A 16,342-nucleotide genomic window follows, 5' to 3' on the forward strand; every position below is an offset into this window, starting at 1 on the left:
TGAGCTGTTCTTGCCATAATATGGACTTGGTCTTTTACCAAATAGGGCTATCTTCTGTATACCCCCCTACCTTGTCACAACACAACTGATTGGCTTAAACGCATTAAGAAGGAAAGAAATTCCACAAATTAACTTACCTGGGGCGGCAGGTAGCTTAGTGGTTAAGAGCGTTGTGCCAGTAACCGAAAGGTCGCTGGTTCTAATCCCCGAGCCGACTAGGTGAAAAATCTGTCGATGTGCCCTTGAGCAAGGCACTTAACCCTAATTGCTCCTGTAAGTCGCTCTGGATAAGAGCGTCTGCTAAATGACTCAAATGTAAATGTAAGAAGGCACACCTGTTAATTGAAATGCATTCCAGGTGACTAACTCATGAAGCTGGTTGAGAGAATGCCAAGAGTGTACAAAGCTGTCATCAAGGCAAAGGGTGGCTATTTGAAGAATTTCTAATCTAAAATATATTTTGATTTGTTTAACACTTTTTTGGTTACTACATGATTCCATATGTGTTATTTCATAGTTTTGATGTCTTCACTATTATTTTACATTTTAGTCATTTAGCAGACGCTCCTATCCAGAGCGACTTACAGTTGGTGAATACATTTTTTATATATTTTTTATTTTATTTTTTAATCTTTATTTATTTTATTTTTTATTTTTTTATACTGGCCCCCCGTGGGAATCGAACCCACAACCCTGGCGTTGCAAACGCCATGCTCTACCAACTGAGCTACATCCCTGCCGGCCATTCCCTCGCCTACCCTGGACGACGCTGGGCCAATTGTGCGCCGCCCATGAGTCTCCCGGTCGCGGCCGGCTGCGACAGAGCCTGGATTCGAACCAGGATCTCTAGTGGCACAGTTAGCACTGCGATGCAGTGCCTTAGACTACCAAATATACACCACTATTATTCTACAATGTAGAGAATAGTAAAAATAAAGAAAACCCCTTGAATGACTAGGTTTGTCCAAACCTTTGAATGGTAGTGTATATTTTATAGAATGACACAAATATTAATTTTCACAAAGTATGCTGCCTCAGTTTTTATGATGGCAATTTGCATATACTCCAGAATGTTATGAAGAGTGATCAGATGAATTGCAATTAATTGCAAAGTCCCTCTTTGCCATGAAAATGAACTTAATCCCCAAAAAACATTTCCACTGCATTTCAGCCCTGCCACAAAAGGACCAGCTGCCATTGTGTCATTGATTCTCTTGTTAACACAGGTGAGAGTGTTGACGAGGACAAGGCTGGAGATCACTCTGTCATGCTGTTTGAGTTAAAATAACAGACTGGAAGCTTTAAAAGGAGGGTGGTGCTTGAAACCATTGTTCTTCCTCTGTTAACCATGGTTACCTGCAAGGAAACACGTGCCGTCATCATTGCTTTGCACAAAAAGGGCTTCACAGGCAAGGATATTGCTGCTAGTATCAACCATTTATCGGATCATCAATAACTTCAAGGAGAGAGGTTCAATTGTTGTGAAGAAGTCTGAAACCTGAAGGTGTTTTATAAGTCTTGTGTAAAACCTGAAGGTGTTTTTATCTACTAAGTCTTGTGTAAAACCTGAAGGTGTTTTTATCTACTAAGTCTTGTGTAAAACCTGAAGGTGTTTTTATCTACTAAGCCTGAAACCTGAAGGTGTTTTTATCTACTAAGTCTGAAACCTGAAGGTGTTTTTATCTACTAAGTCTTAAACCTGAATGTGTTTTTATCTACTAAGCCTGAAACCTGAAGGTGTTTTTATCTACTAAGTCTGAAACCTGAAGGTGTTTTTATCTACTAAGTCTGAAACCTGAAGGTGTTTTTATCTACTAAGTCTGAAACCTGAAGGTGTTTTTATCTACTAAGTCTGAAACCTGAAGGTGTTTTTATCTACTAAGTCTGAAACCTGAAGGTGTTTTTATCTACTAAGTCTTAAACCTGAAGGTGTTTTTATCTACTAAGTCTTGTGTAAAACCTGAAGGTGTTTTTATCTACTAAGTCTTGTGTAAAACCTGAAGTTGTTTTTATCTACTAAGTCTTAAACCTGAAGGTGTTTTTATCTACTAAGTCTGAAACCTGAAGGTGTTTTTATCTACTAAGTCTTAAACCTGAAGGTGTTTTTATCTACTAAGTCTGAAACCTGAAGGTGTTTTTATCTACTAAGTCTTAAACCTGAAGGTGTTTTTATCTACTAAGTCTGAAACCTGAAGGTGTTTTTATCTACTAAGTCTGAAACCTGAAGGTGTTTTTATCTACTAAGTCTGAAACCTGAAGGTGTTTTTATCTACTAAGTCTGAAACCTGAAGGTGTTTTTATCTACTAAGTCTGAAACCTGAAGGTGTTTTTATCTACTAAGTCTGAAACCTGAAGGTGTTTTTATCTACTAAGTCTGAAACCTGAAGGTGTTTTTATCTACTAAGTCTGAAACCTGAAGGTGTTTTTATCTACTAAGTCTTGTGTAAAACCTGAAGGTGTTTTTATCTACTAAGTCTGAAACCTGAAGGTGTTTTTATCTACTAAGTCTGAAACCTGAAGGTGTTTTTATCTACTAAGTCTTGTGTAAAACCTGAAGGTGTTTTTATCTACTAAGTCTGAAACCTGAAGGTGTTTTTATCTACTAAGTCTGAAACCTGAAGGTGTTTTTATCTACTAAGTCTGAAACCTGAAGGTGTTTTTATCTACTAAGTCTGAAACCTGAAGGTGTTTTTATCTACTAAGTCTGAAACCTGAAGGTGTTTTTATCTACTAAGTCTGAAACCTGAAGGTGTTTTTATCTACTAAGTCTGAAACCTGAAGGTGTTTTTATCTACTAAGTCTGAAACCTGAAGGTGTTTTTATCTACTAAGTCTGAAACCTGAAGGTGTTTTTATCTACTAAGTCTGAAACCTGAAGGTGTTTTTATCTACTAAGTCTGAAACCTGAAGGTGTTTTTATCTACTAAGTCTGAAACCTGAAGGTGTTTTTATCTACTAAGTCTGAAACCTGAAGGTGTTTTTATCTACTAAGTCTTGTGTAAAACCTGAAGGTGTTTTTATCTACTAAGTCTGAAACCTGAAGGTGTTTTTATCTACTAAGTCTGAAACCTGAAGGTGTTTTTATCTACTAAGTCTTGTGTAAAACCTGAAGGTGTTTTTATCTACTAAGCCTGAAACCTGAAGGTGTTTTTATCTACTAAGTCTTAAACCTGAAGGTGTTTTTATCTACTAAGTCTTAAACCTGAAGGTGTTTTTATCTACTAAGTCTGAAACCTGAAGGTGTTTTTATCTACTAAGTCTGAAACCTGAAGGTGTTTTTATCTACTAAGTCTGAAACCTGAAGGTGTTTTTATCTACTAAGTCTGAAACCTGAAGGTGTTTTTATCTACTAAGTCTGAAACCTGAAGGTGTTTTTATCTACTAAGTCTGAAACCTGAAGGTGTTTTTATCTACTACGTCTTGTGTAAAACCTGAAGGTGTTTTTATCTACTAAGCCTGAAACCTGAAGGTGTTTTTATCTACTAAGTCTTAAACCTGAAGGTGTTTTTATCTACTAAGTCTGAAACCTGAAGGTGTTTTTATCTACTAAGTCTGAAACCTGAAGGTGTTTTTATCTACTAAGTCTGAAACCTGAAGGTGTTTTTATCTACTAAGTCTGAAACCTGAAGGTGTTTTTATCTACTAAGTCTGAAACCTGAAGGTGTTTTTATCTACTAAGTCTGAAACCTGAAGGTGTTTTTATCTACTAAGTCTTAAACCTGAAGGTGTTTTTATCTACTAAGTCTTAAACCTGAAGGTGTTTTTATCTACTAAGTCTTAAACCTGAAGGTGTTTTTATCTACTAAGTCTGAAACCTGAAGGTGTTTTTATCTACTAAGTCTGAAACCTGAAGGTGTTTTTATCTACTAAGTCTGAAACCTGAAGGTGTTTTTATCTACTAAGTCTGAAACCTGAAGGTGTTTTTATCTACTAAGTCTTGTGTAAAACCAGTGTTTTAGCATTGTGGTGTGCTGGTGGCTATACTCACTGTGGCTGCGTACAGTCCTGTAGGTTACACATTCTCCTGATGGGTTTGGGCTTCTTGCTGACATCACAGGATCCCCGGTGGACCATCCTGCTGTCACCCTTTTTCCTGCAGCCATACTTAGTGTATTGGAACCCTAGGGGAGGAAATGGTGTTGGAATACCACTAAACTATTAGAACAAAAGGTGCTATCTAGAACCTAAAAGGGATATTTGCTGTCCCCATAGGAAAACCCTTTGAATAATTTGTATTTATTTCACCTTTATTTAACCAGGTAAGCCAGTTGAGAACAAGTTCTCATTTACAACTGCGACCTGGCCAAGATAAAGCAAAGCAGTGCGATAAAAACAACAACACAGAGTTACATATGGGGTAAAGAAAACATAAAGTCAAAAATACAACAGAAAATATATATACAGTGTGTGCAAATGTAGTAAGTTATGGAGGTAAGGCAATAAATAGGCCATAGTGCAAAATAATTACTATTTAGTATTAACACTGGAGTGATAGATGTGCAGAGTTCCAGATAGAACCGTTTTGGTTCCAGGTAAAACCTTTTGGGTTCCATGTAGAACCATTTCCAGAGAGGGTTCTACATTAAACACAAAAGGACTCTACCTGGAACCAAGAAGAGTTCTACAATAGGGACTGCTGAAGAACCCTTTTGGAACCATTTCTTCTAAAAGTGTACAGTAGAGTTACAAGCCTGAACTAGACTTGGCTTACTGAGAGACCCTAACCCTAACCCTAACCCTTACTGAACTAGACTTGGCTTACTGAGAGACCCTAACCCTAACCCTAACCCTTACTGAACTAGACTTGGCTTACTGAGAGACCCTAACCCTAACCCTAACCCTTACTGAACTAGACTTGGCTTACTGAGAGACCCGCTCACATCCAACACAGGCTCTAGAACACTGAGAGACCCGCTCACATCCAACACAGGCTCTAGAACACTGAGAGACCCGCTCACATCCAACACAGGCTCTAGAACACTGAGAGACCCGCTCACATCCAACACAGGCTCTAGAACACTGAGAGACCCGCTCACATCCAACACAGGCTCTAGAACACTGAGAGACCCGCTCACATCCAACACAGGCTCTAGAACACTGAGGCCATCTCTAGAGCCTTAGCTCCAACACAGGGTCTAGAACACTGAGACTAGCACTAGAACACCGAGGCCAGCTCTAGAACTTTACCTCCAGCACAGGGTCTAGAACAGTGAGACTAGCTCTAGAACTTTACCTCCAACACAGGGTCTAGAACAGTGAGACTAGCTCTAGAACTTTACCTCCAGCACAGGGTCTAGAACAGTGAGACTAGCTCTAGAACTTTACCTCCAACACAGGGTCTAGAACAGTGAGACTAGCTCTAGAACTTTACCTCCAGCACAGGGTCTAGAACAGTGATAGTAGCTCTAGAACTTTACCTCCAGCACAGGGTCTAGAACAGTGAGACTAGTTCTAGAACTTTACCTCCAGCACAGGGTCTAGAACAGTGAGACTAGCTCTAGAACTTTACCTCCAGCACAGGGTCTAGAACACTGCGACCAGCTCTTCAGGGCCCATTCGTAGATGTCCTCCTGAATGACGTTGTTGTTGTTGATGGGGACAGAGTCTTCATGGATGATGTATTTATACATCAGGGTTGACCTGGTCTCGTTGTCCTGAGGGATTACCTAAACAGGAAACAGAATCAAGGAAAGGTGAGTTTGAGTTTAGGGAGAAATTACATTCAAACATTCATAAGAGTTATATGCAGATTTATGCTAACCTTTTAATGTCTTAGAAATCAAAAGATAAATGGGCTGCATGATGTGAATATACTATAGGCTATTGATGATTTAAGAAAGTTGCAAAAAAAGCTTGCACTCTGTTCCTTGCCTCAGGCTGCAAAGCTGTTCTCTCATCAAGTGATCATATTTCCACCTGTCAGACTATTCTCAATTTAATCTTGTCTTTACTAATATGTAAAACAAAAGTATAGGCTAGATCAATTATGTACCAAAGACATCTTCAATCAGTATTTATTAGTTTTATTGTTTTTGTCATGTGTAATAAACAGTAGGCTATGTATTGTATAACGGCACATTCATAATTTTAATTCAGTTTTTAAGCTCTAATATGTGTATGGGTGTTTTGAATTCATCATCACCTTAGAAAGCGCTGTCCATTTCATTGTGTTAGGCTTTGAAACAACATCCACAACGATCATGTTTTACACTAAGTTTCAACCTGTTGTTGAACTTCTTTCTTCAAATTGATCATCACAGTGAGGTGAGTTTTAAAAGCAAGATGCTGTTTTGATGTGATTTTCCATTGCATTTGCATTGATGTCAGAGTGTTTAGAGGGACAATAGAGCCCTGAGTACCAGGCGATGGAGACCAGATAAGAGATAGACTGTTTAACCTGACTGGTATTGTACGGAGATGGAGACGGCGGAGGGATAATCTCCTTCCTCTCTAACAGGCGGAGACAACACGTCTTCTCTAACAGGTTGTAAGACAACACATCCTCTCTAACAGGCTGAGACAACACATCCTCTCTAACAGGCGGAGACAACACATCCTCTCTAACAGGTTGAGACAACACGTCCTCTCTAACAGGCTGAGACAACACATCCTCTCTGACAGGCTGAGAAAACACATCCTCTCTGACAGGCGGAGAAAACACGTCCTAATTAACAGTCTGACAACACGTCCTCTCAAACAGACTGAGACAACAAATAAGTCTGGCTGCACAACCGATTGGCAAACGTATTGCAAATTGAGAAATCATGTGACTAAACTGAATAAAAAGAAGAAACTACACTATGAAACAAAGATAAATGACAAAGAATGATAGTAAAAAGCTTTGGAGCACCTTAAATGACATTTGGGAAAAAAGGCAAACTCAGCTAAATTATTAATTGAATCAGATGGCTCATTCATCACAAAACCAACTGATATTGCCAACTACTTTAATGATTTTTTCACTGGCAAGATTAGCAAATTTAGGCATGACATGCCAGCAACAAACGGTGACACTACACATCCAAGTATATCTGACCAAATTATGAAAGACAAACAAAGTAATTTTGAATTCTGTAAAGTGAGTGTGGAAGAGGTGAAAAAAGTATTATTGTTGATCAACAATGACAAGCCACCGGGGTCTGACAACTTGGATGGTAAATTACTGAGGATAATAGCGGACGATATTGCCACGCCTATTTTACATATCTTAAAATCAAAATCAAATCAAATTTAATTTGCCACATGCGCCGAATACAACAGGTGTAGACATTAACGTGAAATGCTTACTTAAGCCTACTAGAAAGTGTGTGCCCTCAGGCCTGGAGGGAAGCAAAAGTCATTCTGCTACCCAAGAATACTAAAGCCCCCTTTACTGGCTCAAATAGCAGACCAATCAACCTGTTACCAATCCTTAGTAAACTTTTGGAAAAAATAGTGTTTGACCAGATACAATGCTATTTTACAGTAAACAAATTGAGAACAAACATTCAACAAGTACAGCACTTACACAAATGACTGATGATTGGCTGAGAGAAATTGATGATACAAAGATTGTGGGGGCTGTTTTGTTAGACTTCAGTGTGGCTTTTAACATTATCGATCATAATCTGCTGCTGGTAAAACATATATGTTATGGCTTTACTCCCCCTGCTATATTGTGGATAGAGAGTTACCTGTCTAACAGAACACAGAGGGTGTTCTTTAATGGAAGCCTCTCTAATAAAATCCAGGTAGAATCAGGAATTCCCCAGGGCAGCTGTCTAGGCACCTTACTTTCTTCAGTCTTCACTAATGAGATGCCACTGGCTTTGAGTAGCGTACTCCTGAGTGGCGCAGTGGTCTAAGGCACTGCATCGCAGTGCTAACTGTGCCACTAGAGATCCTGGTTCGAATCCAGGCTCTGTCGCAGCCGGCCGCGACCGGGAGACTCATGGGCGGCGCACAATTGGCCCAGCGTCGTCCAGGGTAGGGGAGGGAATGGCCGGCAGGGATGTAGCTCAGTTGATAGAGCATGGCGTTTGCAACGCCAGGGTTGTGGGTTTGTTTCCCACGGGGGGCCAGTATAAAAAAATATGTATTCACTAACTGTAAGTCGCTCTGGATAAGAGCGTCTGCTAAATGACTAAAAATGTAAAAATGAGTAAAGCCAGTGTGTCTATGTATGCGGATGACTCAACACTATACACGTCAGCTACTACAGCAACTGAAATAACTGCAACACTTAACAAAGAGCTGCAGTTAGTTTCATGGTGGGTGGCAAGGAATAAGTTAGTCCTAAATATTTCCAAAACTAAAATCATTGTATTTGGGACAAATCATTCACTAAACCCTAAATCTCGTAATAAATAATGTGGAAATTTAGCAAGTTGAGGTGACTAAACTGCTTGGAGTAACCCTGGATTGTAAACTGTCATGGTCAAAACATATTGATACAACAGTAGCTAAGATGGGGAGAAGTCTGTCTATAATCAAGCTCTGCTCTGCCTTCTTAACAACACTATCAACAAGGCAGGTCCTACAGGCCCTAGTTTTGTCACACCTGGACTACTGTTCAGTCGTGTGGTCAGGTGCCACAAAATGGGACTTAGGAAAATTACAATTGGCTCAGAACAGGGCAGCACGGCTGGCCCTTGGATGTACACAAAGAGCTAAAATTATGTCAATCTCTTCTGGCTCAAAGTGTAGGAGATATTGACTTCATCACTACTGTCTGTTTAAACTACTAGCACACAGCTCAGACACCCATGCATACCCCACAAGACATGCCACCAGAGGTCTCTTCACAGTCCCCAAGTCCAGAACAGACTATGGGAGGCGCACAGTACTACATAGAGCCATGACTACATGGAACTCTATTCCACATCAAGTAACCGATGCAAGCAGTAAAATTAATTTTTTTAAACACCTTATGGACCAGCGGGGACTGTGAAGCAACACAAACATAGGCACAGACACATGCACACACACACACACGATAACATACGCACTATACACACGTACACATGGATTTTGAATTGTAGGTATGTGGTAGAGGTGGAGGAGGGGCCTGAAGGCACAAGGTGTTGTGAAATCTGTGAATGTTTTGTAATGTTTTTTAAATTGTATGAACTGCCTTAATTTTGCTGGACCCCAGGAAGAGTAGCTGCTGCCTTGGCAGGAACTAATGGGGATCCATAATAAACCCCAGGAAGACTAGCTGCTGCCTTGGCAGGAACTAATGGGGATCCATAATAAACCCCAGGAAGAGTAGCTGCTGCTTTGGCAGGAACTAATGGGGATCCATAATAAACCCCAGGAAGAGTAGCTGCTGCCTTGGCAGGAACTAATGGGGATCCATAATAAACCCCAGGAAGAGTAGCTGCTGCCTTGGCAGGAACTAATGGGGATCCATAATAAACCCCAGGAAGAGTAGCTGCTGCCTTGGCAGGAACTAATGGGGATCCATAATAAACCCCAGGAAGAGTAGCTGATGCCTTGGCATGAACTAATGGGGATCCTTAATAAACCCCAGGAAGAGTAGCTGCTGCCTTGGCAGGAACTAATGGGGATCCATAATAAACCCCAGGAAGAGTAGCTGCTGCCTTGGCAGGAACTAATGGGGATCCATAATAAACCCCAGGAAGAGTAGCTGCTGCCTTGGCAGGAACTAATGGGGATCCATAATAAACCCCAGGAAGAGTAGCTGCTGCCTTGGCAGGAACTAATGGGGATCCATAATAAACCCCAGGAAGAGTAGCTGCTGCCTTGGCAGGAACTAATGGGGATCCATAATAAACCCCAGGAAGAGTAGCTGCTGCCTTGGCAGGAACTAATGGGGATCCATAATAAACCCCAGGAAGAGTAGCTGCTGCCTTGGCAGGAACTAATGGGGATCCATAATAAACCCCAGGAAGAGTAGCTGCTGCCTTGGCAGGAACTAATGGGGATCCATAATAAACCCCAGGAAGAGTAGCTGCTGCCTTGGCAGGAACTAATGGGGATCCATAATAAACCCCAGGAAGAGTAGCTGCTGCCTTGGCAGGAACTAATGGGGATCCATAATAAACCCCAGGAAGAGTAGCTGCTGCCTTGGCAGGAACTAATGGGGTTCTATAATAAACCCCAGGAAGAGTAGCTGCTGCCTTGGCAGGAACTAATGGGGATCCATAATAAACCCCAGGAAGAGTAGCTGCTGCCTTGGCAGGAACTAATGGGGATCCATAATAAACCCCAGGAAGAGTAGCTGCTGCCTTGGCAGGAACTAATGGGGATCCATAATAAACCCCAGGAAGAGTAGCTGCTGCCTTGGCATCAACTAATGGGGATCCATAATAAACCCCAGGAAGAGTAGCCGCTGCCTTGGCAGGAACTAATGGGGATCCATAATAAACCCCAGGAAGAGTAGCTGCTGCCTTGGCAGGAACTAACGGGGATCCATAATAAACCCCAGGAAGAGTAGCTGCTGCCTTGGTAGGAACTAATGGGGATCCATAATAAACCCCAGGAAGAGTAGCTGCTGCCTTGGCAGGAACTAATGGGGATCCATAATAAACCCCAGGAAGAGTAGCTGCTGCCTTGGCAGGAACTAATGGGGATCCATAATAAACCCCAGGAAGAGTAGCTGCTGCCTTGGCAGGAACTAATGGGGATCCATAATAAACCCCAGGAAGAGTAGCTGCTGCCTTGGCAGGAACTAATGGGGATCCATAATAAACCCCAGGAAGAGTAGCTGCTACCTTGGCAGGAACTAATGGGGATCCATAATAAACCCCAGGAAGAGTAGCTGCTGCCTTGGCAGGAACTAATGGGGTTATATAATAAACCCCAGGAAGAGTAGCTGCTGCCTTGGCAGGAACTAATGGGGATCCATAATAAATACAAATGCAAATACAAAAGTCCTCTCTAACAGGTTGAGACAACACGTCCTCTCTAACAGGTTGAGACAACACGTCCTCTCTAACAGGTTGAGACAACACATCCTCTCTAACAGGTTGAGACAACACGTCCTCTCTAACAGGTTGAGACAACACATCCTCTCTAACAGGCTGAGACAACACATCCTCTCTAACAGGTTGAGACAACACGTCCTCTCTAACAGGTTGAGACAACACGTCCTCTCTAACAGGTTGAGACAACACGTCCTCTCTAACAGGTTGAGACAACACGTCCTCTCTAACAGGTTGAGACAACACGTCCTCTCTAACAGGTTGAGACAACAAATACTCTGTTGCAGGATGTGAGACACCACGTCCTCTCCAACAGGCTGTGAGGCAACATGTCCTCTCTAACATGATGAGACTATAATTATAAATAAAATAAATAAATAAATAAATTAACTACACATCCTGTTTAACAGACTGAGTCAATACATCCTCTCTAACAGACTGAGTCAATATGTCCTCTCTGAAAGACTGAGTCAAAACGTCCTCTCTAACAGACTGAGTCAATACGTCCTCTCTAACAGACTGAGTCAATACGTCCTCTCTAACAGACTGAGTCAATACGTCCTCTCTAACAGACTGAGTCAATACGTCCTCTCTAACAGACTGAGTCAATACGTCCTCTCTAACAGAATGAGACAATACGTCCTCTCCAACAGACTGAGTCAATACGTCCTCTGTAACAGACTGAGTCAATACGTCCTCTCTAACAGACTGAGTCAATATGTCCTCTCTAACAGACTGAGACAATACGTCCTCTCTAACAGACTGAGTCAATACGTCCTCTCTAACAGACTGAGTCAATACGTCCTCTCTAGCAGAATGAGACAATACGTCCTCTCTAACAGACTGAGTCAATACGTCCTCTCTAACAGAATGAGACAACACATCCTCTCTAACAGACTGAGGCAACATGTCCATTCTAACAGGCTTAGACAACACGTCCTCTCTAAAAGGCTGTAAGACAACACGTCCTATCTAAAAGGCTAAGTCAACATGTGCTCCATAACAGGCTGTGAGAAAACACATCCTATCAAAAAGGTTGAGACAACATGTCCTCTCTAATATGCTGAGACAACACGTCCTCTCTAGCAGGCTGTAAGACAACATGTCCTCTCTAACTGGCTATAAGACAACATGTCCTCTCTAACACGCTGTGAGACAACATGTCCTCTCTAACTGGCTATAAGACAACATGTCCTCTCTAACTGGCTATAAGACAACATGTCCTCTCTAACATGCTGTGAGACAACATGTCCTCTCTAACACGCTGTAAGACAACATGTCCTCTCTAACTGGCTATAAGACAACATGTCCTCTCTAACTGGCTATAAGACAACATGTCCTCTCTAACTGGCTATAAGACAACATGTCCTCTCTAACTGGCTATAAGACAACATGTCCTCTCTAACTGGCTATAAGACAACATGTCCTCTCTAACTGGCTATAAGACAACATGTCCTCTCTAACTGGCTATAAGACAACATGTCCTCTCTAACAGGCTATAAGACAACATGTCCTCTCTATCTGGCTATAAGACAACATGTCCTCTCTAACAGGCTATAAGACAACATGTCCTCTCTATCTGGCTATAAGACAACATGTCCTCTCTAACACGCTGTGAGACAACATGTCCTCTCTAACTGGCTATAAGACAACATGTCCTCTCTAACAGGCTGTAAGACAACATGTCCTCTCTAACTGGCTATAAGACAACATGTCCTCTCTAACTGGCTATAAGACAACATGTCCTCTCTAACTGGCTATAAGACAACATGTCCTCTCTAACTGGCTATAAGACAACATGTCCTCTCTAACACGCTGTGAGACAACATGTCCTCTCTAACACGCTGTGAGACAACATGTCCTCTCTAACTGGCTATAAGACAACATGTCCTCTCTAACTGGCTATAAGACAACATGTCCTCTCTAACTGGCTATAAGACAACATGTCCTCTCTAACACGCTGTGAGACAACATGTCCTCTCTAACTGGCTATAAGACAACATGTCCTCTCTAGCAGGCTATAAGACAACATGTCCTCTCTAACTGGCTATAAGACAACATGTCCTCTCTAACTGGCTATAAGACAACATGTCCTCTCTAACTGGCTGTAAGACAACATGTCCTCTCTAACACGCTGTAAGACAACATGTCCTCTCTAACACACTGTAAGACAACATGTCCTCTCTAACACACTGTAAGACAACATGTCCTCTCTAACACGCTGTGAGACAACATGTCCTCTCTAACTGGCTATAAGACAACATGTCCTCTCTAACACGCTATAAGACAACATGTCCTCTCTAACACGCTGTGAGACAACATGTCCTCTCTAACACACTGTAAGACAACATGTCCTCTCTAACACGCTGTAAGACAACATGTCCTCTCTAACACACTGTAAGACAACATGTCCTCTCTAACTGGCTATAAGACAACATGTCCTCTCTAACTGGCTATAAGACAACATGTCCTCTCTAACAGGCTGAGACAACATGTCCTCTCTAACTGGCTATAAGACAACATGTCCTCTCTAACACGCTGTGAGACAACATGTCCTCTCTAACTGGCTATAAGACAACATGTCCTCTCTAACACGCTGTGAGACAACATGTCCTCTCTAACATGCTGTGAGACAACATGTCCTCTCTAACTGGCTATAAGACAACATGTCCTCTCTAACAGGCTGTAAGACAACATGTCCTCTCTAACTGGCTATAAGACAACATGTCCTCTCTAACTGGCTATAAGACAACATGTCCTCTCTAACTGGCTATAAGACAACATGTCCTCTCTAACTGGCTATAAGACAACATGTCCTCTCTAACTGGCTATAAGACAACATGTCCTCTCTAACACGCTGTGAGACAACATGTCCTCTCTAACACGCTGTGAGACAACATGTCCTCTCTAACTGGCTATAAGACAACATGTCCTCTCTAACTGGCTATAAGACAACATGTCCTCTCTAACTGGCTATAAGACAACATGTCCTCTCTAACTGGCTATAAGACAACATGTCCTCTCTAACTGGCTATAAGACAACATGTCCTCTCTAACTGGCTATAAGACAACATGTCCTCTCTAACTGGCTATAAGACAACATGTCCTCTCTAACAGGCTGTAAGACAACATGTCCTCTCTAACTGGCTATAAGACAACATGTCCTCTCTAACAGGCTATAAGACAACATGTCCTCTCTATCTGGCTATAAGACAACATGTCCTCTCTAACAGGCTATAAGACAACATGTCCTCTCTATCTGGCTATAAGACAACATGTCCTCTCTAACACGCTGTGAGACAACATGTCCTCTCTAACTGGCTATAAGACAACATGTCCTCTCTAACAGGCTGTAAGACAACATGTCCTCTCTAACTGGCTATAAGACAACATGTCCTCTCTAACTGGCTATAAGACAACATGTCCTCTCTAACTGGCTATAAGACAACATGTCCTCTCTAACTGGCTATAAGACAACATGTCCTCTCTAACTGGCTATAAGACAACATGTCCTCTCTAACACGCTGTGAGACAACATGTCCTCTCTAACACGCTGTGAGACAACATGTCCTCTCTAACTGGCTATAAGACAACATGTCCTCTCTAACTGGCTATAAGACAACATGTCCTCTCTAACTGGCTATAAGACAACATGTCCTCTCTAACTGGCTATAAGACAACATGTCCTCTCTAACACGCTGTGAGACAACATGTCCTCTCTAACTGGCTATAAGACAACATGTCCTCTCTAGCAGGCTATAAGACAACATGTCCTCTCTAACTGGCTATAAGACAACATGTCCTCTCTAACTGGCTGTAAGACAACATGTCCTCTCTAACACGCTGTAAGACAACATGTCCTCTCTAACACACTGTAAGACAACATGTCCTCTCTAACACACTGTAAGACAACATGTCCTCTCTAACACGCTGTGAGACAACATGTCCTCTCTAACTGGCTATAAGACAACATGTCCTCTCTAACACGCTATAAGACAACATGTCCTCTCTAACACGCTGTGAGACAACATGTCCTCTCTAACACACTGTAAGACAACATGTCCTCTCTAACACGCTGTAAGACAACATGTCCTCTCTAACTGGCTATAAGACAACATGTCCTCTCTAACTGGCTATAAGACAACATGTCCTCTCTAACAGGCTGAGACAACATGTCCTCTCTAACTGGCTATAAGACAACATGTCCTCTCTAACACGCTGTGAGACAACATGTCCTCTCTAACTGGCTATAAGACAACATGTCCTCTCTAACACGCTGTGAGACAACATGTCCTCTCTAACATGCTGTGAGACAACATGTCCTCTCTAACTGGCTATAAGACAACATGTCCTCTCTAACACGCTTTGAGACAACATGTCCTCTCTAACACGCTAAAAGACAACATGTCCTCTCTAACTGGCTATAAGACAACATGTCCTCTCTAACTGGCTATAAGACAACATGTCCTCTCTAACTGGCTATAAGACAACATGTCCTCTCTAACTGGCTATAAGACAACATGTCCTCTCTAACTGGCTATAAGACAACATGTCCTCTCTAACTGGCTATAAGACAACATGTCCTCTCTAACTGGCTATAAGACAACATGTCCTCTCTAACAGGCTATAAGACAACATGTCCTCTCTAACTGGCTATAAGACAACATGTCCTCTCTAACTGGCTATAAGACAACATGTCCTCTCTAACACGCTGTAAGACAACATGTCCTCTCTAACTGGCTATAAGACAACATGTCCTCTCTAACTGGCTATAAGACAACATGTCCTCTCTAACTGGCTATAAGACAACATGTCCTCTCTAACACGCTGTAAGACAACATGTCCTCTCTAACACACTGTAAGACAACATGTCCTCTCTAACTGGCTATAAGACAACATGTCCTCTCTAACTGGCTATAAGACAACATGTCCTCTCTAACACGCTGTAAGACAACATGTCCTCTCTAACTGGCTATAAGACAACATGTCCTCTCTAACTGGCTATAAGACAACATGTCCTCTCTAACTGGCTATAAGACAACATGTCCTCTCTAACTGGCTATAAGACAACATGTCCTCTCTAACTGGCTATAAGACAACATGTCCTCTCTAACTGGCTATAAGACAACATGTCCTCTCTAACACACTGTAAGACAACATGTCCTCTCTAACTGGCTATAAGACAACATGTCCTCTCTAACTGGCTATAAGACAACATGTCCTCTCTAACTGGCTGTAAGACAACATGTCCTCTCTAACTGGCTGTAAGACAACATGTCCTCTCTAACTGGCTATAAGACAACATGTCCTCTCTAACTGGCTATAAGACAACATGTCCTCTCTAACACGCTGTAAGACAACATGTCATCTCTAACTGGCTATAAGACAACATGTCCTCTCTAACTGCCTATAAGACAA

At 41.8% G+C, this 16,342-nt stretch overlaps 1 protein-coding gene across 1 annotated transcript in view; it reads right to left on the reverse strand.

Annotated features, from left to right (window-relative positions):
* Nucleotides 1-16,342, reverse strand: part of adamts3 (ADAM metallopeptidase with thrombospondin type 1 motif, 3) — a 384,520-nt gene that overhangs the window by 44,221 nt on the left and 323,957 nt on the right. The window contains exons 19-20 of the mRNA XM_041869483.2: nucleotides 5,509-5,665; nucleotides 3,988-4,120 (exon numbers count right to left, since the gene is read on the reverse strand). Of these exons, the coding sequence (XP_041725417.2) occupies nucleotides 3,988-4,120; nucleotides 5,509-5,665 (290 nt within the window). The remainder of the gene's footprint in view (nucleotides 1-3,987; nucleotides 4,121-5,508; nucleotides 5,666-16,342) is intronic.

The sequence above is a fragment of the Coregonus clupeaformis genome, unplaced genomic scaffold, assembly GCF_020615455.1.
Source record: "Coregonus clupeaformis isolate EN_2021a unplaced genomic scaffold, ASM2061545v1 scaf0250, whole genome shotgun sequence".
In the NCBI taxonomy this organism is placed as follows: Eukaryota; Metazoa; Chordata; class Actinopteri; order Salmoniformes; family Salmonidae; genus Coregonus; species Coregonus clupeaformis.